The 25,277-nt window shown below is 39.6% G+C and overlaps 1 protein-coding gene across 2 annotated transcripts in view; it reads right to left on the bottom strand.

The window, feature by feature from the left end:
* Window positions 1–25,277, bottom strand: part of yap1 (Yes1 associated transcriptional regulator) — an 88,170-nt gene that overhangs the window by 43,484 nt on the left and 19,409 nt on the right. For both annotated transcript variants that reach the window (XM_061877977.1, XM_061877978.1), the window contains exon 3: window positions 9,197–9,315. In XM_061877977.1, coding sequence (XP_061733961.1) covers window positions 9,197–9,315 — 119 coding nt within the window. The remainder of the gene's footprint in view (window positions 1–9,196; window positions 9,316–25,277) is intronic.

Here is a 25,277-nt window from a genome sequence, read left to right as displayed (position 1 = left end):
TCTGAGGTACTTGAACTCCCCCACTTGGGGCAGGGTCTCTTCCCCAACCCGGAGATGGCACTCCACCCTTTTTGGGGCAAGAACCATGGACTCTGACTTGGAGGTGCTGATTAGCATCCCAGTCGCTTCACACTGGGCTGCGAACCGATCCAGTGAGAGCTGAGGATCCCGGCCAGATGAAGCCATCAGGACCACATCATCTGCAAATAGCAGAGACCTAATCCTGCGGCCACCAAACCGGAACCCCTCAACGCCTTGACTGCGCCTAGAAATTCTGTCCATAAATGTTTTAAAAAGAATCGGTGACAAAGGACAGCCTTGGCGGAGTCCAACTCTCACTGGAAACGTTTCCGACTTACTGCCAGCAAAGCGGACCAAGCTCTGACACTGATCGTACAGGGAGCGAACCGCCACAATCAGACAGTCCGATACCCCATACTCTCTGAGCACTCCCCACAGGACTTCCCGAGGGACACGGTCGAATGCCTTCTCCAAGTCCACAAAGCACATGTAGACTGGTAGGGCAAACTCCCATGCACCCTCAAGGACCCTGCCGAGAGTACAGAGCTGGTCCACAGTTCCACGACCAGGACGAAAACCACACTGTTCCTCCTGAATCCGAGGTTCGACTATCCGGCGTAGCCTCCTCTGCAGTAAACCTGAATAGACCTTACCGGGAAGGCTGAGGAGTGTGATCCCACGATAGTTGGAACACACTCTCCGGTTCCCCTTTTTAAAGAGAGGAACCACCACCCCGGTCTGCCAATCCAGAGGTACCGCCCCCGATGTCCACGCGATGCTGCAGAGTTTTGTCAACCAAAACAGCCCCACAGCATCCAGAGCCTTAAGGAACTCCGGGCGGATCTCATCCACCCCCGGGACCTTGCCACGAGGAGCTTTTTAACTACCTCGGCAACCTCAGCCCCAGAAATAGGAGAGTCCACCACAGATTCCCCAGGCACTGCTTCCTCATAGGAAGACGTGATGGTAGGATTGAGGAGGTCTTCGAAGTATTCCTTCCACCGATCCACAACATCCGCAGTCGAGGTCAAAAGAACACCATCCACACCATACACAGTGTTGACAGTGCACTGCTTCCCCTTCCTGAGGCGGCGGATGGTGGTCCGGAATCGCTTCGAAGCCGTCCAGAAGTCGTTTTCCATGGCTTCCCCAAACTCTTCCCATGTCCGAGTTTTTGCTTGGCCTGTCGGTACCTGTCCACTGCCTCCGGAGTCCTATGAGCCAAAAGAACCCGATAGGACTCCTTCTTCAGCTTGACGACATCCCTTACCGCCGGTGTCCACCAACGGGTTCGAGTATTACCGCCACGACAGGCACCAACTACCTTGCGGCCACAGCTCCAATCAGCGGCCTCGACAATAGAGGTCCACTCGGACTCAATGTCCAGCACCTTATACTAATGTCACCTTTTATTGATCAATGATTATTACCTACGCTAGCTTGTGTGCTATTGTTTGCTCAGCTGTTGTGTAGCTGCTAGTGCCTACTAGCCAATATATCCTCTCATGTTTACTTTTTGTAAATGGCTTTAGTCAAATAGAAGAAATTCATGAAGTTAAGCAGTAAGTGGAAAGATGCAGACACATTTGTTACTGGATACGTACTAATACTGCATTGTGTAAGTAATATGTAACTATAATTATTTGATTCTTGTTTGTATTGACTAGTGTCACCTTGTATTGTTCAATGATTATTACCTACGCTAGCTTGTGTGCTATTGTGTGCTTAGCTGTTGTTTAGCTGCTAGATCCTAGTAGCCATTATAGCCTCGCATGTTTACCTTTTGTAAATGGCTTTAGTCAAATAGATGAAATTCATGAAGTTAAGCAGTAAGGGGAAAGATGCGCAGACATCTGTAACTGGATATGTTGTAATATGACTTGGAGACGTTGTATGTGTAAGTAATATACAACTATAAATATTTGATATTTGTTTATATTGACAACTGTCACCTTTTATTTTTCAATGACTATTACCTGTGCTAGCTTGTGTGCTATGGTGTGCTAAGCTGTTGTGTAGCTGCTAGATCCTAGACGCCTATTTAGCCTGGCATGTTTGCCTTTTGTAAATGGCTTTGATCAAATAGAAGAAATAGCAGTCCATCCATCCATCCATTTTCTACCGCTTATTCCCTTTTGGGGTCGCGGGGGGCGCTGGCGCCTATCTCAGCTACAATCGGGCAGAAGGCGAGGTACACCCTGGACAGGTCGCCACCTCATCGCAGGGCCAACACAGATAGACAGACAACATTCACACACTAGGGCCAATTTAGTGTTGCCAATCAACCTATCCCCAGATGCATGTCTTTGGAAGTGGGAGGAAGCCGGAGTACCCGGAGGGAACCCACGCATTCACGGGGAGAACATGCAAACTCCACACAGAAAGATCCGAGCTTCACGGTGGAAGAGGGGTTAGTGTGTCTGCCTCACAATACGAAGGTCCTGCAGTCCTGGGTTCAAATCCAAGAAATAGCAGTAAGTGGGAAAATGCTGACACGTTTGTTACTGGATACGTTCTAATACTGCCTAGGAGACTTTGTATGTGTAAGTAATATGTAAATATAATTATTTGATACTTGTTTGTATTGACAAATGTCAACTTTTGTTGTTCAATGATTATTACCTATGCTTGCTTGTGTGCTATTGTGTGCTCAGCTGTTGTGTAGCTGCTAGCGCCTAGTAGCCTATAGCTTGGCATTTTTACCTTTTGCAAACGGCTTTAGTCAAATAGAAGGAATTTTGTTGATGGAGTCGAATCTACTACTGTCGGTAAATGCTTTTTTTAAGGTGAATTTGCACTGAGCAGAAAGTGAGCATGTGTGCATATTTTAAAGTGTGTAAAAACAAGTTGACTATATATGCTTGATTGTGTTTCATTGTGTCTATTAAACCAAATGTATTTACAATTCACAAAGTATGTGAAAATACCGTCAAACCATCAGAAAATGCCACAAATTCAGTCGGCCATTCTGAATATTCCTGACCATGTTATTTGATCAGTCACACTGGAAATATGCAAACATTAGACAGACGTGATGTCCATCATTCACAATCTCTATAGAAGCCATGAACACGTTTTATTTTTTGTATGCATTCTAAAGAAATAAAATATGTAAAAACTCCGCCAATAATGTGGTCAATGGGGGCTCTCTATTTCGCCAACAAAACCCTCTAAATAACAATTCAAAACCCGCCAACAATACTCCATGTACATATCGTGACCTGAATATTAACCAAATATTAGCAATGTTGCTACTATAAGCGTTAACAATTTTTTTAGCGGTGGATTGTATTATTCTACATTATAAATCATGCCTCTCATCAGGATATTAGCAGGATTTAGACAAAAATCTACAAGTTGATCATTTGTGACACTCAGTTGATACTCGGGAAGGATACAAACACAATAACCCAAGACAGAGTCTGCAGGAAGACTTCCCCTTGTTAACCCTTTTGAATTGTTGATGTAAAGGGAAAGATATAAACATCCCATCAGTCTGTATCTTAGTGAGAGCAGACATTGTACAGTAAGTGGTTGTTGTATTACGTTCTTTTTTCGCACTTAGCAGTACTGCTAAATGATGCTTAGTGTTTCACTTTAAAACTTGTACGTCATCCATCTTATATTCAGGCTCAAAAATAGAAGTTTCTGGGTCATCATTTCTTCCAAAGTAATCCCACAAAGTCTGCTTGATTAGCATTGTTGTTGATGGGGAAGGGATCTGTGCTTACTCATCTCTCAAAATGGCTGGGGAATCTCCATAAGATTGATACTATTTTGATCATATCTATTTATTTGCAATCTTTTGGTGTCATAAATGAGATAAATATAATAATATCTTTGATACAGAGGCAACTTGTACTTTTAAGTGGGTGCCATAACGTTATCGCAAAAGTGGCAATCAAACAGGAAGACAGAGGTCTCACTCTGTGCATCGCTCTCACAGCACCATTCATTCAGCGGTATAATTAACTGAATGCAGTGAGCCCTCTTTTCACTCATTCACAATCTTTGTCGTTAGCCCGACACACACAGGAAGTACGGACAGAGAGGACTGCAAAGAAGGAAAAATGGAACACGATTACAAAGCGTGGTGGTAATATTACAGCTTCCGTTTCAATGGGCAATATGAGCCCATCAACGAACAAGCGGCAATGCCATGATCACGTGATGACAACAAACAAAAGTCCAACCTAGTTGTTCTAACTGTGAAAAAAAACTCACGTTAGGATGTTAAATAGTATCTTTGCTTACAGAAATAAGAGTCTATTTTATTTTTTGTTTATTATTTCAAAATAAAAGTTATTTACCTTCCAATTACAGCACAAAGGTGAACAATTCTACAGTAACGAGAAATACAAGTTTACATCCTTTTAAATGGTTACTTGCATTATTATTATTATTATTATATATTATGATTATATTATAAACACTGTATAGTTGTTAAAGAGTATTTCTTCAGAATAAGAGCATGACGTAAGCAACATCTGAATGACGAAAGTAAATGATTGCATATTGTTGTAATGTGTGGCACCTTGAGACAAGATTAAGTTGACTGACAGTCTAAATGTCTTCCTTTTCTCCTTTTTTTCCACACTTTTATGCATTTTTATCTATAAAATATAAAAATCGCGGACCCAATTGCAATTTTAGAGAGAAAAATAGCAATTAGGTTTTTCCTCAAAATGGTGCAGATTGAGTGTTTATAATGTAATATAATCATAATAAATTATATTAATAATGTTTATATTGTGATATAATTATAATATATGATAATGTTTATACTGTAATATAATCATAATATATGACATTTTAATGTTTATAATGTAATTTAGTCATGATATATGATAATAATAATGTTTATAATGTAATACAATCATAATATATGACATTTTAATGTTTATAATGTAATATAGTCATAATATATGATATTAATAATGTTTATAATGTAATATAATCCTAAAATATGATAACAATGTTTATAATGTAATATAATCAAAATATATGATAATCTTTATAATGCAATTTAATCATAATATATGGTATTAATAATGTTTATAATGTAGTTTAATTATAATATATGATATTAATAATGTTTACAATGTAATATAATCATAACATATGATATTAATAATGTTTATAATGTAATATAATCATAATATATGATCACATTTATACTGTAATATTATGATAATAATATCTGACATTTTAATATTTATAATGTTATATAGTCATAATATATGATATTAATATGGTTTATAATGTAATATAATCATAATGTATGATATTCATTTTTATAATGTAATATAATCATAATATATGATAACAATGTTTATAATGTAATATAATCAAAATATAAGATAATGTTTATAATGTAATTTATTCATAATATATGATATCAATAATATTTATAATGTAATATAATCAAAATATATGATATTAATAATGTTTATAATGTAATATAATCATAATATATGATAATATTTATACTGTAATATAATCATAATATATGAAATTTTAATGTTTACAATGTAATATAGTAATAATATACAATATTAATAATGTTTATAATGTAACATAATCATAATATATGATATTAATAATGTTTATAATGTAATATAATCATAATATATGATAACATTGTTTATAATGTAATATAATCAAAATATATGATAGTGTTTATAATGTAATATAATCCTAATGTATGACATTATTAATGTTTATAATGTAATATAATGATATGTGATATTAAAAATATGTATAATGTCATATAATCATAATATATGACATTAATAATGTTTATAATGTTATATAATGCAGCTGAGATAGGCTCCAGTACCCCCCGCGACCCCAAAAGGGGACAAGCGGTAGAAAATGGATGGATGGATGGATGGATGGATAATCATAATGTATGATATTAACGATACATTAATTTTTTTTTATTACTGTAGAATTGTTTATCTTTGTGCTGTAATTGGACGGTAAATAACTTAATCCTCAATAAATAAATAAACACTAAAATAAAATGTACTTATTTATGTCAGCAAAGCTTTAACTTAAATAAATATTGAACATAAAGGTCATACATTGTCTTTTTGTTTATTTCCATCACGTAATCACGGCATTCTTGCTGGTTTATTCGTGTTGATGGGCTCATATTGCCTATCTGATCCGAAGATGAAATATTACACAACGGGACATTTTGCTTTGTAATCACCATCTGTCTCTTATTTTGGTGACTTGTAGAGAGGTTCTCCTTCTGTACTTCCTGTCTGTGTAAAGATGGCCCTCCCACTCTCCACCCACTCAGACGAAGATTGAGTGAAAAGAGAGCTCACTGCGTTCAGTTAATCTTACTTTTAAATGAAGGTGCTGGGAGCGATGCACAGAGTGAGACCTCTGTCTTCCTGTTTGAAGACAAACAAACGCCAGGATCAAGGTGTCTGTCACTCAAATGGCGGCGAGGGCGAAGGAAAAAGAAACAACCTTTTACGATTATTCATCGCTCCTATTAAAACCTTCATGCCCATTACCCTAAATTCAATCAATCAATCAATGTTTACTTATATAGCCCTAAATCACTAGTGTCTCAAAGGGCTGCACAAACCACCACGACATCCTCGGTAGGAAAACTCACACCCAGTGGGACATTGGTGACAATAATTCCGGACTATAAGACGCTACTTTTTTTCCTGCGCTTTGAGCTCTGCGGCTAATCTATGGCTTATTCTTTGCTGACGACCATAATGCAAATAGTTGTCATGAAACACAAGCAGAGACACTGAAGAAGTGCGTCATTGTTTGGGACATGGCGCCATCTTTTTTGGGTGAATGTGAATTCCCGCTGTTTAAAGATTCAAACTGGAAGTAGCCGTCAATAGCGAATCTACTCGTTTGGATTCTTCATTCATCAGTCCAAGCAAGTTTTACAATATAACAAACAATTCTTTGTCCGTCACAAATTCCTCAGTAAATTAATCAAAACGTCACCGTGGAAATATTGAGTCTGTTGAGCAGCATTTGCTTACTATTATTGATTTTATATTTTTGTTTGGTCTTCGAGTCGTCCATTGCATTTCTACTTGTATGGATTCTTCATTCATCAGTCCAAGCAAGTTTTACAATATAACTAAAACAATTCTTTGTCTGTAGGAGGGTTTTCATGCATATTTGTAAGTGCTATCGTAATGTATTTGTTAGCTAACATGCTAACAGGTTTGCAAGTGTCTGTGTTTGTATTATTAACTTAAATTCCTTTTGTATTGTTTCACTTTCACAAATTCCTCAGTACATTCACCAAAACGTCCCCGTGGAAATATTGAGTCTGTTTAGCAGCATTTGCTTACTATTATTGATTTTATATTTTTCTTTGGTCTTTGAGTCGTCCATTGCATTTCTACTTATATGGATTCTTCGTTCATCGGTCCAAGCAAGTTTTACAATACAACTAAAACAATTCTTTGTCTGTAGGATGGTTTTCATGCATTTTTGTACGTGCTATCGTAATGTATTTGCTAGCTAACATGCTAACAGGTTTACAAGTGTCCGTGTTTGTATTATTAACTTAGATTCCTTTTGTATTGTTTCACTTTCACAAATTCCTCAGTACATTCACCAAAACGTCCCCGTGGAAATATTGAGTCTGTTTAGCAGCATTTGCTTACTATTATTGATTTTATATTTTTGTTTGGTCTTCGAGTCATCCATTGCATTTCTACTTATATGGATTCTTCGTTCATCGGTCCAAGCTAGTTTTACAATACAACTACAACAATTCTTTGTCTGTAGGATGGTTTTCATGCATTTTTGTATGTGCTATCGTAATGTATTTGCTAGCTAACATGCTAACAGGTTTACAAGTGTCCGTGTTCGTATTATTAACTTAGATTCTTTTTGTATTGTTTCACTTTCACAAATTCTTCAGTAAATTCACCAAAATGTCACCGTGGAAATATTGAGTCAGTTTAGCAGCATTTGCTTACTATTATTGATTTTATATTTTTGTCTGGTCTTCGAGTCGTCCATTGCATTTCTACCTGTATGGATTTTTCATTCATCGGTCCAAGCAAGTTTTACAATATAACTAAAACAATTCTTTGTCTGTAGGAGGGTTTTCATGCATATTTGTACATGCTATCGTAATGTATTTGCTAGCTAACATGCTAACAGGTTTACAAGTGTCCGTGTTCGTATTATTAACTTAGATTCTTTTTGTATTGTTTCACTTTCACAAATTCCTCAGTAAATTTAACCAAAACGTCACCGTGGAAATATTGAGTCTGTTTAGCAGCATTTGCTTACTATTATTGATTTTATATTTTTGTTTGGTCTTCGAGTCGTCAATTGCATTTCTACTTGCATGGATTCTTCGTTCATCGGCCCAAGCAAGTTCTACCATATAACTAAAACAATTCTTACTGACTAAAGTGTCCCATGTGTGATGTCTGCAGGTGTGTTTACATGCATATTTGTACCTGCTATCATGATTTAACAAAGCTAGCGTCGTTCGCATTAGCTCATATGCTAACAGGTCTACGAGTGTCTGTGTTAGTATTATTAACTTTTTATATAGTTTCACTTTCAAAAATTCTTCAGTAAATTCACCAAAACATCACCGTGGAGTTATTGAGTCGGTTTAGCTGATTGGAGAGCTATCTTGCGCATGACCATGACTTCTGTTTTGTTTCATCAGCCGTTTTACTGCTGTGTTGCAGACACTGTTTGAAAACAATTCAGGTACAGTATATTAAAAAATATTTCTGCGTAAATAAGTCATTCCATAACGTATATACCTGTGGCTTATATATGGAAAACAATGTTTTTTTCTTTCTGAGATGTAGTGGGTGTGGCTTATACACTGAAGCAGGACTTGGAGATGTTCCAGGACTTCAGCAGGTTCCACTGTACTGCTGTGGGTCATTGTGCAGCACTTCCTTTCCAGTAAGTAAAGAAGGCTGAACGCCCAAATATGAAAGTGTGGCTCCTGAGTGAAAGGGAGATGTATGACGTGCCAAGTGTGGGAGTCCAAAACATGTTAGACAGGACTTGTCACGTTCTGCCTCGGTCTCACCTCGCCCCGGGTGAATTCCAGCAGTGCGGCGCGAGAGTGAGGAACCTGGCTGAGGTGCAACGACTAGCAAGCAGACACAAGTATGGGAGAGGAGCAAACACGCACCGCTGGCCGGGTTCATCAGGTTCTGCTGCTGGACCGGCACCGAGCTGGGCGGGGGGGCCTGGTTCATCTGCAGGAGGGCCTTGCGGGGGTCCTGCCAAGTGGTGGTCTGGTCAATGTGGCTGCAGGGAGATGAGACCACCATTTTAATCAAACAGGAAGTAAGCAGACAATGACTTTACTCAAACAGGAAGTAAGCAGACAATGACTTTAGTCAAACAGGAAGTGACCTGACAATGACTTTAGTCAAGCAGGAAGTTAGCAGACAATGACTTTAGTCAAACAGGAAGTGAGCAGACAGTGACTTTAGTCAAACAGGAAGTGACCTGACAGTGACTTTAGTCAAACAGGAAATGAGGAGAATGACTAGTCAAGAAGGAAGTGAGCACACAATGACTTTAGTCGAACAGGAAGTGAGGAGACAATGACGTTAGTCAAGCAGGAAGTGAGGAGGAAATAACTTTAGTCAAACAGGAAATTAGGAGAATGACTTTAGTCAAGCAGGAAGTGAGCACACAATGTCTTTCGTCCAACAGGAAGTGAGTAGACAATGACTTAAGTCAAGCAGGAAGTGGCAGACAATGACTTAATTAGAACATGAAGTGAGCAGACAATGACTTTAGTCAAACAGGAAGTAAGCAGACAATGACTTTAGTAAAACAGGAAGTGACCTGACAGTGACTTTAGTCAAACAGGAAGTGAGGAGACAATGACGTTAGTCAAGCAGGAAGTGAGGAGGAAATAACTTTAGTCAAACAGGAAATTAGGAGAATGACTTTAGTCAAGCAGGAAGTGAGCAGACAATGTCTTTCGTCCAAGAGGAAGTGAGTAGACAATGACTTAAGTCAAGCAGGAAGTGGCAGACAATGACTTAATTCGAACATGAAGTGAGCAGACAATGACTTTAGTCAAGCAGAAAGTGAGCAGAAGATGACTTTAGTCAAGCAAGAAGTGAGCAGACAATGATTTTATTCAAACAAGAAGTGAGCAGACAATGACATAAGTCAAAGGGGAAGTGAGCAGACAATGATGTAAGTCAAACAGGAGGTGAGCAGACAATGACTTTAGTCAAGCGGAAAGTGAAGAGACCACAACTTTAGTCAAACAGGGAGTGATGAGACAAAGACTTTATTCAAGCAGGAAGTGAGGAGACAATGACTTTAGTCAAGCAGGAAGTGAGCTGACAATAACTTTAGTCAAGCAGGAAATTAGGAGAATGACTTTAGTCAAGCAGGAAGTGAGCAGACAATGACTTTTGTCCAGCAGGAAGTGAGTAGACAATGACTTAAGTCAAGCAGGAAGTGGCAGACAATGACTAAGTATGTGGGCTCTATTGATAACCTCACTAACAACTTTAACGACGCCCTGCGCGAAACCATTGATAACATAGCACCGCTAAAGTTAAAAAAGGCTCCAAAAAAGCGCACCCCGTGGTTTACAGAAGAAACTAGAGCTCAGAAATTATTATGCAGAAAGCTGGAACGCAAATGGCGCACGACTAAACTTGAGGTGCACCATCAAGCATTTAGTGATGGTTTAATAACTTATAAACGCATGCTTACCTTAGCTAAAGCTAATTATTACTCAAATCTCATCCACCGTAATAAAAACGATCCTAAATTTTTGTTTAGTACGGTAGCATCGCTTACCCAACAAGGGACTCCTTCCAGTAGCTCCACCCACTCAGCTGATGACTTTATGCAATTCTTTAGTAAGAAAATTGAAGTCATTAGAAAGGAGATTAAAGACAATGCGTCCCAGCTACAACGGGGTTCTATTAACACTGACACGATTGTATATACGGCGGATACTGCCCTCCAAAATAGTTTCTCTCGTTTTGAGGAAATAACATTAGAGGAATTGTTACAACGTGTAAATGGAATAAAACAAACAACATGTTTACTTGACCCTCTTCCTGGGAAACTGATCAAGGAGCTCTTTGTATTATTAGGTCCATCAGTGCTAAATATTATAAACTTATCACTTTCCTCGGGCACTGTTCCCCTAGCATTCAAAAAAGCGGTTATTCATCCTCTTCTTTAAAGACCTAACCTTGATCCTGACCTCATGGTAAACTACCGACCGGTGTCTCACCTTCCCTTTATTTCAAAAATCCTCGAAAAAATTGTTGCGGAGCAGTTAAATGAACACTTAGCGTCTAACAATCTATGTGAAACCTTTCAATCCGGTTTCAGGGCAAATCACTCGACGGAGACAGCCCTCGCAAAAATGACTAATGATCTATTGCTAACGATGGATTCTGATGCGTCATCTATGTTGCTGCTCCTCGATCTTAGCGCTGCTTTCAATACCGTCGATCATAATATTTTATTAGAACGTATCAAAACACGAATTGGTATGTCAGACTTAGCCCTGTCTTGGTTTAACTCTTATCTTACTGATAGGATGCAGTGTGTCTCCCATAACAATGTGACCTCGGACTACGTTAAGGTAACGTGTGGAGTTCCCCAGGGTTCGGTCCTTGGCCCTGCACTCTTCAGCATCTACATGCTGCCGCTAGGTGACATCATACGCAAATACGGTGTTAGCTTTCACTGTTATGCTGATGACACCCAACTCTACATGCCCCTAAAGCTGACCAACACGCCGGATTGTAGTCAGCTGGAGGCGTGTCTTAATGAAATTAAACAATGGATGTCCGCTAACTTTTTGCAACTCAATGCCAAAAAAACGGAAATGCTGATTATCGGTCCTGCTAGACACCGAACTCTATTTAATAATACAACTCTAACCTTTGACAACCAAACAATTAAACAAGGCGACACGGTAAAGAATCTGGGTATTATCTTCGACCCAACTCTCTCCTTTGAGGCACACATTAAAAGCGTTACTAAAACGGCCTTCTTTCATCTCCGTAATATCGCTAAAATTCGCTCCATTCTGTCCACTAAGGACGCTGAGATCATTATCCATGCGTTTGTTACGTCTCGCCTCGACTACTGTAACGTATTATTTTCGGGTCTCCCCATGTCTAGCATTAAAAGATTACAGTTGGTACAAAATGCGGCTGCTAGACTTTTGACAAGAACAAGAAAGTTTGATCACATTACGCCTGTACTGGCTCACCTGCACTGGCTTCCTGTGCACTTAAGATGTGACTTTAAGGTTTTACTACTTACGTATAAAATACTACACGGTCTAGCTCCATCCTATCTTGCCGATTGTATTGTACCATATGTCCCGGCAAGAAATCTGCGTTCAAAGGATTCCGGCTTGTTAGTGATTCCCAAAGCCCAAAAAAAGTCTGCGGGCTATAGAGCGTTTTCCGTTCGGGCTCCAGTACTCTGGAATGCCCTCCCGGTAACAGTTCGAGATGCCACCTCAGTAGAAGCATTTAAGTCTCACCTTAAAACTCATTTGTATACTGTAGCCTTTAAATAGACTCCCTTTTTAGACCAGTTGATCTGCTGTTTCTTTTCTTTTTCTTCTATGTCCCACTCTCCCCTGTGGAGGGGGTCCGGTCCGATCCGGTGGCCATGTACTGCTTGCCTGTGTATCGGCTGGGGACATCTCTGCGCTGCTGATCCGCCTCCGCTTGGGATGGTTTCCTGCTGGCTCCGCTGTGAACGGGACTCTCGCTGCTGAGTTGGACCCGCTTTGGACTGGACTCTCGCGACTGTGTTGGATCCATTGTGGATTGAACTTTCACAGTATCATGTTAGACCCGCTCGACATCCATTGCTTTCCTCCTCTCTAAGGTTCTCATAATCATTATTGTCACAGACGTCCCACTGGATCATTATTGTCACCGATGTCCCACTGGGTGTGAGTTTTCCTTGCCCTTATGTGGGCCTACCGAGGATGTCGTGGTGGTTTGTGCAGCCCTTTGAGACACTAGTGATTTAGGGCTATATAAGTAAACATTGATTGATTGATTGATTGATAATTTGAACAGGAAGTGAGCAGACAATGACTTTTGTCAAGCAGGAAGTGAGCAGACAATGACATAAGTCAAAGAGGAAGTGAGCAGACAATGACTTTAGTCAAGCAAGAAGTGAGCAGACAATGATTTTATTTAAACAGGAAGTGAGCAGACAATGACATAAGTCAAAGAGGAAGTGAGCAGACAATGATGTAAGTCAAGCAGGAAGAGAGGAGACAATAACTTAAGTCAAACAGGAAGTGAGAAGACAATGACTTAATTCAAACAGGAAGTGAGGAGACAATTACTTTAGTCAAGCAGGAAGTGAGCAGACAATGACATTAGTCAAACAGGAAGTGCTCAGACAATGACTCTAGTCAATCGGGAAGTGCGCAGACAATGACTTTAGTCAAACAGGAAGTGCGCAAACAATGACTTTAGTCAGGCAGGAAATGAAAAATAATTGCTTTAGTCAAGCAGGAAGTGAGCAGACAATGACCTTAGTCAAACAGGAAGTGCTCAGACAATGACTTTAGTCAATCAGGAAGTGCGCAGACAATGACTTTAGTCAAACAGGAAGTGAGCAATAGACAATGACTTAAGTCAAGCAGGAAGTGGCAGACAATGTCTTTATTCAAGTAGGAAGTGACCTGAAAATGAATTTAGTCAAACAAGAAGTGAGCAGACAATGACTTTAGTCAAGTAGGAAGTGAACAGACAATGACTTTAGGCAAACAGGAAGTGAGCAAACAATTACTTTAGTCATACAGGAAGTGAGAAGAAGGACTTTAGCCAAGCAGGAAGTGAGCAGATAATGACTTTAGTCAAACAGGAAGTGAGAAGAAATATGTTATCAAGCAGGAAGTGAGCAGGAAATCACTTTAGTCAAGCAGGAAGTGACCAGACAATGACTTTAGTCAAGCAAGAAGTGAGCAGACAATGACTTAATTAAACAGGAAGTGAGCAGACAATAACGTAAGTCAAACAGAAGTGAGAAGTCAATAACTTTAGTCAAACAGGAAGTGACCTGAAAATGACTTTAGTCAAGGAGGAAGTGAGCAGTCAATAACTTTAGGCTAACAGGAAGTGAGCAGACAATGACTTTAGTCATACAGTAAGTGAGAAAAATTACTTTAGTCACACAGGGAGTGAGCAGATAATGACTTTAGTCAAGAAGGAAGTGAGCAGACAATAACTTAAATCAAACAGAAGTGAGAAGACATTGACTTTAGTCAAACAGGAAGTGAGCAGTAGACAATGACTTAAGTCAAGCAGGAAGTGGCAGACAATGACTTTATTCAAGCAGGAAGTGACCAGTCTGCTGCAACTCAAGTGTCAGGATGTTTTCCTCACCACAGTTAGCAAACATTTCTGCAGTCATACGCGTGCGCTCCGACAACAAGGCAGTCAATGAGTGACCTTTGCTGTGAGCCAACCTTCACCCTCATTAGTCCACTAAAATAACACATCTCCTCAGGTGTGCAATATGACTCACAACATGTTTGTGTGGACTACTTTGAAGAATCAACTTTCTCCATCTCAGTGTTCACTCCAAAATCACCTTATCACTACCTGACTCCATCCTTCATCCTTTCACCTCCCAATGCCAAGTCTTATTCCTCCTGATTAGAAGGTCCAAAAATCGATTGAAATAAAAAAAAAAATACTTTTTTTAAGAATTCATTTTTAAAAAGACGGCTTTGGGCCATCTTCATGCGTTTGAAAAAATGTTATCAAAATTGTTATACCAAATAATACATTGTCAAAATCTGTTTGAATTAGGAATCGATTCTGAATCAAGAATCTGTTTGAATCAAGAATCAATTCTGGAACAAGAATTAGTTTGAATCAAGAAACGATTCTGAATCAAAAATCTCTTTGAAATCTAAGAATCCCTTCTGAATCAAAAATCCATTCTGAATCAAGAATCGATTCTGAATAAAGAATTGATTATGAATCAAAGATCGATTCTGAATCAACAATCAAATCCGATTCAGGAATCTGTTTGAATCAAAAATCCATTCTAAATCAAGAATCCATCCTGAATCAAGAATCAATTCTGAATCAAAAATCGATACTGGATCAAGAATCGATTCTGGATCAAAAGTAGGTTTGAACCAAGAATCCATTCCTATATAAAGGTATATTTCAAGAAGGTACAACACGTATATTTGTAGGGTTCCCAGGAAAACATCACGGACGCATCAGCTTGCTTACAGGAAGTTGCTCTTTGCGTTTCTTCTTGTGTTGGCCCACAGGTCGCGGGTTTGAGACCCCTGATGTAAGACCCCTGATGTAAGACCTTAGCCCAGTGGTTCTTAACCTGGGTTCAATCGAACTCTAGGGGTTCGTTGAGTTGGCCTCAGGGGTAAATAAAAAGTTCTCCCTATCAGCGTATTATGGATACCCCCAAACAATGTTCCCTCAAATTTTCCACCTGATTTGCAGGTTGTTTGATTGATCGATTTGAAACTTTTACTAGCAGATTGCAAAGGAAGAGAATACATTATATGAAACAGTACAGTTTACACAGTACAGTACATATTCCATACAATTGACCACTAAAATGGTAACACCCAAATAAGTTTTCAACTTGTTTCAATCGGGGTCCACGTTAATCAATTCATGGAAATGTGTGTAAGGTGTGTAAAATGTTGTGAGTTCATGCACTGTGTTGGTTTTGTTCTTTGAACAAGGTGATGTTCATGCAAGGTTCATTTTGTGCACTAGTAAAAAATATAGCTTTTTCTTGAATATGAAAAAAAAATAAAACCATTTATTTTTCACTAAAGAAGGGTTCGGTGACTGCGCATATGAAACTGGTGGGGTTCGGTACCTCCAACAAGGTTAAGAACCACTGCCTTTGACCCAACGAACTCCAACGGTTACCAACTTGCATCGAATCAAACAAAACAATATTTTGATGCCTTTGTCGCACATGACGTCACATATGGTTACAAACACACACTCACGACATGGGTCCATGACCATGACCGACGTTTTGTTTGATCAGCCGTTTTAATGCCCTGTTACAGACACTGATTGGAAACAATTTAGGTATGTGAAGAAATATTTCTGTGTAAATAACTCATTTCACTATGTATATTTATGTGACTTATAGTCCTGTGCGACTTATATATGGAAACAATTTGTTTTCCTTCCAAAATTTAGTGGGTGTGGCTCCACAGTCCCGGAAAATCACTACATTTTACTATTGAACAAATTAGCATGAATACAAAATAAAGTATAAAAAATTGGTATGGGTTATTGGTAATGTATGTGTGGAAATGTAAAATGTGCCATCACTAATGAAAGTATTTGTTGTTGCAGCAAAATGAAAGTTAACAAAACTACTTCCTGTTGGTGTTGCAGCAAAATGAGAGTCAACACAACTACTTCCTGTTTGGTGTTGTAGCAAAATGAAAGTCAACAAAACTACTTCTTGTTTAGTGTTGCAGAAAAATGGAAGTCAACAAAAGTACTTCCTGTTTGATGTTGCAACAAAATGAGTCAACAAAACCACTTTCTTTTTGGTGTTGCAGAAAAATGAAAGTCAACAAAACTACTTCCTGTTTGGTGTTGCAGAAAAATGCAAGTTAACAAAACAACTTCCTGTTTGGTGTTGCAGCAAAAGGAAAGTCAATCAATCAATCAATCAATCAATGTTTACTTATATAGCCCTAAATCACTAGTGTCTCAAAGGGCTGCACAAACCACAACACAAACTACTACAACATCCTCGGTAGGACCACATAAGGGCAAGGAAAACTCACACGCAGTGGGACGTCGGTGACAATGATGACTATGAGAACCTTGAAGAGGAGGAAAGCAATGGATGTCGAGCGGGTCTAACATGATACTGTGAAAGTTCAATCCACAATGGATCCAACACAGTCGCGAGAGTCCAGTCGCGAGAGTCCAGTCCAAAGCGGATCCAACACAGCAGCGAGAGTCCCGTTCACAGCGGAGCCAGCAGGAAACCATCCCAAGCGGAGGCGGATCAGCAGCGCAGAGATGTCCCCAGCCGATACACAGGCAAGCAATACATGGCCACCGGATCGGACCGGACCCCCTCTACAAGGGAGAGTGGGACATAGGAGAAAAAGAAAAGAAACGGCAGATCAACTGGTCTAAAAAGGGAGTCTATTTAAAGGCTAGACTATACAAATGAGTTTTAAGGTGAGACTTAAATGCTTCTACACAGGTGGCATCTCGAACTGTTACCGGGAGGGCATTCCAGAGTACTGGAGCCCGAACGAAAAACGCTCTATAGCCCGCAGACTTTTTTTGGGCTTTGAGAATCACTAATAAGCCGGAGTCGTTTGAACGCAGATTTCTTGCCGGGACATATGGTACAATACAATCGGCAAGATAGGATGGAGCTAGACCGTGTAGTATTTTATACGTAAGTAGTAAAACCTTAAAGTCAACAAAACTACTTCCTGTTTGGTGTTGCAGCAAAATGAAAGTCAACAAAACTACATCCTGTTTGGTGTTGCAGAAAAACGCAAGTCAACAAAAGTACGTCCTGTCTGGTGTTGCAGAAAAATGAAAGTCAACAAAACCACTTCCTGTTTGGTGTTGCAGCAAAATGCAAGTCAAAAAAACTACTTCCTGTTTGGTGCTGCAGCAAAATGCGAGTTAACAAAAGTACTTCCTGTTTAATGTTCTAGCAAAATAAAAGTCAACAAAACTACTTCCTATTTGGTGTTGTAGCAAAATGAAAGTCGAAAATATTACTTCATATTTTGTGTTGCACCAAGATTTAAGTCAACAAAACTACTTCCTGTTTGGTGTTGCAGCAAAATGAGTCAACAAAACGACTTCCTGTTTGGTGTTGCAGCAAAGTGAAAGTCAACAAAACTACTTCCTGTTCGGTGTTCCAACGAAATTAAATTTAACAAAACTACTTCCTGTTTGGTGTTGCAGCAAAATGAAAATCAACAAAATTACTTCCTGTTTGGTGTTGCAGCAAAATGAGAGTCAACAAAACAACTTCCTGTTTGTGCAAGTGCATTTTGGGGCCTTGACGGAGGTAATAGTGCAGCTGAACAAGATGAAGATGGAAACCTCCTCTCTATTGAGGGAGGGTCAGTCCCAGGGCTCAACACAGGGGTCCCCCCAGGCCCCCCTGGGGCACGGTGTCGCTGCTCCGGCGCCACTTTGACAAAGCCTTCACCTGCTGGACAAAAGCGCAGACTGAGCTACGACCTCAGACCTCTTCTTCTTCTCTTCTTCACGCCCTCGTCTCCAACACAACACATTGTTTATGTGGGGGGGTCAGGGGGGGGCCACTCCTATGTTTACAACATGGCCGAAAAAACTACCTTCACTGGGTCCCGGAGCACCAAAGTCTTGTTTTTAGGCCCAACCTGCCACTCGCCCTTCATCCCAAAGAGAGAGAGAGTCTGACTCAGTACCCCCCCCCCCCCCCCCCCACCACCACCACAATGCAAGCTATTTTCAAGCCCCCCTCTTGTTTATGCTTTGCTGATCAAAGGAGCTGCCAAGTCCCCCTCCCCCTTGTGGCCCACACACACACACTAGAGGGGCCCCCCTTGAGAAAGAGGGGTCAGGGGGGTAAAAGTGTGGAAGAGGGAAAAGAAGTGAAAGGAAAAAAAAGAAAAACAAGCTCCCCTCTGATTGGCCGCTCGAGTTGCTCTGCTGCTCCAAGCCCCGCCCCCCTCCCACTTTGTGACAAAGTGGATGATCAGCAGGCTGGAGAGTCAGAGATAATCCACTCGCCCAATATGGTCACTTCCTGTCGGCCCCACATGAAACAACTGTCATGGAGGGGGGGCGGGGAGGCGGGGGGAGGGGGACCAGTTGCCGTGAGGAATTGCTGATGATCCACAAAAAGCCGACGCGGTGGACGCAACTGCTCGCTGTTGTCGTTAGCCGCCTGTGCCACCGCAACATCCCCACCACACCCCCACCTCCGTACCCCCGGGGGCACCAAACGCCAAATTGTTCTACTTCACCTTGAATCTTATCTTAGACTTTGTTCAAGCTGACAGCGACTTGAATTTGATCTGTTAGCTTAAAAGGGAACATTATCACAATTTCTGAAGGGTTAAAACCAATAAAAATCAGTTCCCAGTGGCTTATTTTATTTTTCGAAGTTTTTCTGAAAATTTTACCCATCATGCAATATAACAAAAAACGGCTTCAAAGTGCCTGATTTTAACCGTCGTTATATCCACCCGTCCATTATCCTGTGACGTCACAGCGTGACCACACAGAAACAAACATGGCGGATAGCACACAAAGGTATAGCGATATTAGCTCGGATTTAAACTCGGATTTCAGCGCTGTAAGTGATTCAGCAGATTACGCATGTATTGAAACGGATGGTTGGATTATGGAGACAGGTAGCGAAAACGAAATTGAAGAAGAAACTGAAGCTATTGAGCCATATCACGACAGACAGCGGCACAGGAGGAAGCGAGGACGAATTCGGCGATCGCCTTCTAAACAACGATTGGTATGTGTTTGTTTGGCATTAAATGTGGGTGGAGGGAAAGGCTGGATGCAAATATAGCTACAGATGAGGCATAACGATGCAATATGTACATACAGCTAGCCTAAATAGCATGTTAGCATCGATTAGCTTGCAGTCATGCCGTGATCAAATATGTCTGATTAGCACACTCCGCATAAGTCAATAACATCAACAAAACTCACCTTTATGCATTCATGCACAACCTTATAAGTTTGGTGGACAAAATGAGACAGAAAAAGAAGTGGCATAAATCATATCCAGGGGGTTTACCTCGCTCGTCTGCAGGAAGAGACTGCCGTCGTGCCTGAATAGCTCGCACTCGGGCAGATTCAGTGGTGGTCTATTTTCCAATATTGCAGATTTTGTTGACTTTATCATTGGAAATGCATCTGCTTTGAGTGTCGCAGGATATCCACGAGGCATGATGTCTCCAAGGTACAGGAAAACAGTCGAAAAAACGGAAAATAACAGAGCTGATTTGACTTGGTGCGTGTAATAAGATTGAGAAAATGGCGGATCGTTTCACGTTGTGACGTCACAGGTCAAAGGTCATTGCTTGACAGGCTATCAATTGAAAGGCATTTAAATCGCCAAAATCACCCATTTAGAGTTCGTAAATCGGTTAAAAAAACATATGGTCTTTTTTCTGCAACATCAAGGTATATATTGACGCTTACATAGGTCTGGTGATAATGTTCCCCTTTAAATGTTGTATGTTAGTTTATATCCTGTCTTTAGTAGTATATATTTTCAAGTATTTTTTATACCGTTCATGAATGAGTATAACCGTTCGTCCACCGTGTTCAATGGAGAAGTCTGATCGACAAAATTTGCTTCGAGATGTCCTGGATGAACTGTAATTATTTTTTCCAACCATTTTGGACCTTGCAAGCGTACTTCTTCTTCTTACTTGCCGTCGCCATGTCTCTTCTTCGTTCTTCTGCTTCGTCTCTGTTATGTTTTTGGACATAACTACTTGCCGTAGTTTTGAAGCAATGCATGATGGGAATCCGGATGTTGCGCGTGGATAACGGAGACATATGTGATAGTCTCCTTTTCAGGTGAGAGAGGACGCTAAAGGCAGGGTCTTTAAGGCACGCCCTCAATATTGTTGTCCGGGTGGAAATCGGGAGAATGGTTGCCCTGGGAGATTTTTGGCAGGGGCACTAAAATTCGGGAGTCTCCCGGGAAAATCGGGAGGGTTGGCAAGTACAAACCCTGTTTCCATATGAGTTGGAGAATTGTGTTAGATGTAAATATAAACAGAATACAATGATTTGCGAATCCTTTTCAACCCACATTCAATTGAATGCACTACAAAGACAACATATTTGATGTTCAAACTCATAAAAAAAATTTTTTTGTGCAAATAATCATTAACTTTAGAATTTGATGCCAGCAACATGAGACAAAGAAGTTGGGAAAGGTGGCAATAAATACTGTTAAAGTTGAGGAATGCTCATCAAACACTTATATGGCTAATTGGGAACAGGTGGGTGCCATGATTGGGTATAAAAGCAGCTTCCATGAAATGCTAAGTAATTCACAAACAAGGATGGGGTGAGGGTCACCAATTTGTGAGCAAATTGTCGAACAGTTTTAGAACAACATTTCTCAACGAGCTATTGCAAGGAATTTAGGGATTTTACCATCTACGGTCCGTAAAATCATTAAAAAGTTCAGAGAATTTGGAGAAATCACTGCACGTAAGCGATGGTATTACAAACTTTTGATCCCTCAGGCGGTACTGCATCAAAAACCGACATCAGTGTGTCAAGGATATCATTACATGGGCTCAGGAACATTTAATAAAACCACTGTCAGTAACTACAGTTGGTCGCTACATCTGTAAGTGCAGGTTAAAACTCTACTATGCAAAGCCAAACCCATTTATCAACAATATCTTGAAATGCTGCTGGCTTGACTGGGCCCGAGATCACCTAAGATGGACTGATGCAAAGTGGAAAGGTGTTCTGTGATCTGACAAGTCCACATTTTATATTATATTTGGAAACAGAGGATGTGGTGTCCTCCAGAACAAAGAGGAAAATAACCATTCGGATTGTTATAGGCGCAAAGTTCAAAAGCCAGCATCTGTGATGGTATGGGGGTGTATTAGTGCCCAAGGCATGGGTAACTTACACATCTGTGAAGGCACCATTAATGCTGAAAGGTACATACAGGTTTTGGAGCAACATATGTTTGTCACACCGCGGTTCTGTCTTGTGATCTATGTATTTTATTTTGAAAAGCTACCCTCTTGTTTCAGATCACGGGTCCTTCCTCTTGTGTCCCCAGTCTGACGTCATCCTTGATTCCTGATTGTTTCCACCTGTTCCCCATCACTCCCACATCCTATTTAAGCTCACTTCTCCGTTTGTCCTTTGCCAGATCGTCTCGTCTATCGTGCCTTCTAGCGTCCAAGTCCATGTCCTTGATTCCCTCCTTGCCTTGCTCCTGTTTTTTCTTGTTCTCCTTAATGTTTGATCAAAGCAGTTATTTTTTTTGCTGCAATTTTGAGTTTACTTTTTCCTCCTTCATGCGTCCTTAGTTTTCCTTCGTCGACCTAATTATTTGTTATTCCAAATTTTGTTTTATTTCCTCATTGATTGAGTGATTTTTTGTTTATTCATAGATATTGTATTTGTATATATCATTAGAGTTATTTTTCCTCCTGTTGGAGTGCTTTTTGTTCATTCTTCTTGATATTCTAATTTTGTTAGGTTATTTTCTTAAAGTAGTATTCCTCCTTATTTTTTGGAGTGATTTTTGAGTTTAGTGTTTATCCTCGGATTTATTTTCTGTACGTTATATATATTTTGGTGAAATACTTTTTTACCGGAGGTTAAAAAGTTATTTCAAAATAAAAGCTGTTATTTTTGGAAACTTCCTCTCTGTATCTGGGTCCTCTCATTTCCAAGTCGTAACAATGTTGTCATCCAAGCAACGTTATCATGGACGCCCCTGTTTATTTCAGCAAGACAAGTGTTACAACAGCGTGGCTTCGTACAAAAAGAGTGCGGGTACTTTTCTGGCCCGCCTGCAGTCCAGACCTGTCTCCCATCGAAAATGTGTGGCGCATTATGAAGCGTGAAATACGACCGGACTGTTGAACGACTGAAGCTCTACATAAAACAAGAATGGGAAAGAATTCCACTTTCAAAGCTTCAACAATTAGTTTCTTCAGTCCCCAAACGTTTATTGAGTGTTGTAAAAAGAAAAGGTGATGTAACACAGTGGTGAACATTTCCTTTCCCAACTACTTTGGCACGTGTTGCAACCATGACATTCAAAGTTAATTATTATTTGCAAAAAAAATTAAGTTTATGAGTTTAGACATAAAATATCTTGTCTTTGTAGTGCATTCAATTGAATATGGGTTGAAAAAGATTTGCAAATCATTGTATTCCGTTTATATTTACATCTAACACAATTTCTTAAATATACATTTCAATAAGGGCACTCGTTTGACCGTTAAACACTTCCTTTTTGACCCTCGGGCCGTGCCGTAGTGAGGGGGGGGAACTTGTCTGCAGTTCACTTATTACTGATAATCCCACCTGAGTAGAACTTTACAGACTTTATAACATGACTCTAACACCTGATCTCATACATGGTATCATCATGCATGGTATCATCATACATGGTAATCATCATACATGTAGTCATCATACATGGTATCATCATGCATGGTATCATCATACATGGTATCATCATACATGTAATCATCGTACATGGTATCTTCATACATGGTATCATCATGCATGATATCATACATAGCATCATAATATCATCATGCATAGTATCATCATACATGGTATGATAATGCATAGTATCATCTTACATGGTATCATCATGCATGATACCATTATACATGGCATTCTCATAGATGGTATCATGTATGATCTCAATGATGGTATCATCACGCACAGTATCATCATACATGGATGGTATCATCATGCATGGTATTACCATACACGGTATCATCATACATGGTATCATTATACATGGTGTCATCATACATGGATGCTATCATCATTCATGATATCATCATGCATGTGTTATCATAAATTATATCATCATTAATGGTATCATCATACATGGTATCATCATACATGGATGGTATCATCACGCATGGTAATCATCATGCATGGATGCCATCATCATGGGTGGTATCATCATGCATGGTATCATCATGCATGGTATATTCATACATGGTATCATCATGCATGGTACCATCATGTATGGTAATCATAAATGCTATCATCATGATTGGTATCATCATGCATGGTAATTATCATGCATAGTATCATCATGTGCAGTCAATTGTCCCACGTCTGTTACCAAAAAACCAAACCACTGACAACACTTTTCATTTCTTTGGAGCAAAGGTCTCGCGGTCGTTAGCATTAGCATTAACCATGTGTAGTTAGTGCCGCTAAGGAAGTATTTGCTCTGCAACCTTCACAACTAGCGATGTAGAATGTGTAAAGCACATTAATAAATGTTGTTTATACGACAGTAATGTTAGCATGTATGAAGTACAACAATACATAGTAAACGTAGTGTGTTGGCCATCCATCCATCCATCCATTTTCTACTGCTTATTCCCTTTCTGGGTCGCGGGGGGCGCTGGCGCCTATCTCAGCTACAATCGGGCGGAAGGCAGGGTACACCCTGGACAAGTCGCCACCTCATCCCAGGGCCAACACAGATAGACAGACAACATTCACACTCACATTCACACACTAGGGCCAATTTAGTGTTGCCAATTAACCTATCCCCAGGTGCATGTCTTTGGAAGTGGGAGGAAGCCGGAGTACCCGGACGGAACCCACGCATTCACGGGGAGAACATGCAAACTCCACACAGAAAGATCCCGAGCCTGGATTTGAACCCAGGACTGCAGTGTGTTGGCCATTTTTGTGTTATTTATAGTTCTGTAGTCTTGCAAAGTATTATTAAGTTGAATTAATTATTTTGTAGCTAGTAGATGTACAAACTGTAGATGATCTAAATCAGCTGAATACATTTACTTTACATAAGAGAAGATACAAACATTGTTGCCCTATTTGTGTTTGACTTTATTAAATGTTTGGTAAGAATGTTTTTCATCATAACAGTTTTATTAGAAGTCATATCGAAATGTATCACATATATTTGATGTAGTTCATCCTAGGACTGGCACCCGATGTTATTGAAAAGTATCGATTTGATTCTAAATCGAATATTTACCCCCAAGAATCAAACTGTGTGGTGCCCAAAGATTCACAGCCCTTTATTATTATCATTATCCATCCATTGTCTACCGCTTGTCCCTTTTGGGATCGCGGGGGCTCATTGGAGCCTATCTCAGCTGCATTCGGGCGGAAGGCGGCGTACACCACCTCATATCATTATCATTAATACTATTATTATAATTTTTACTTTTATTATTATTGTTATTATTATTAGTAGTAGTAGTATTGGTATTGTTTTTATTAGTAGTATTATTGTTATTATTATTATTATGATTATTATCACCATTATTATTATTATTATCATCATCATCATTATTATTATCATCATTAATGTCATTATTACCATCATTATTATAATTATTATCATTATCATCATTATTAGTATAATCATTATAACTATTACCATTATCGTTATTATTATTATTATTACATTATTATCATTATTATTACTATCATCAT

This window comes from Nerophis ophidion, linkage group LG18 (assembly GCF_033978795.1).
Source record: "Nerophis ophidion isolate RoL-2023_Sa linkage group LG18, RoL_Noph_v1.0, whole genome shotgun sequence".
Classification (NCBI taxonomy): Eukaryota; Metazoa; Chordata; class Actinopteri; order Syngnathiformes; family Syngnathidae; genus Nerophis; species Nerophis ophidion.
This window is presented reverse-complemented; position numbering and strand designations above follow the sequence as displayed.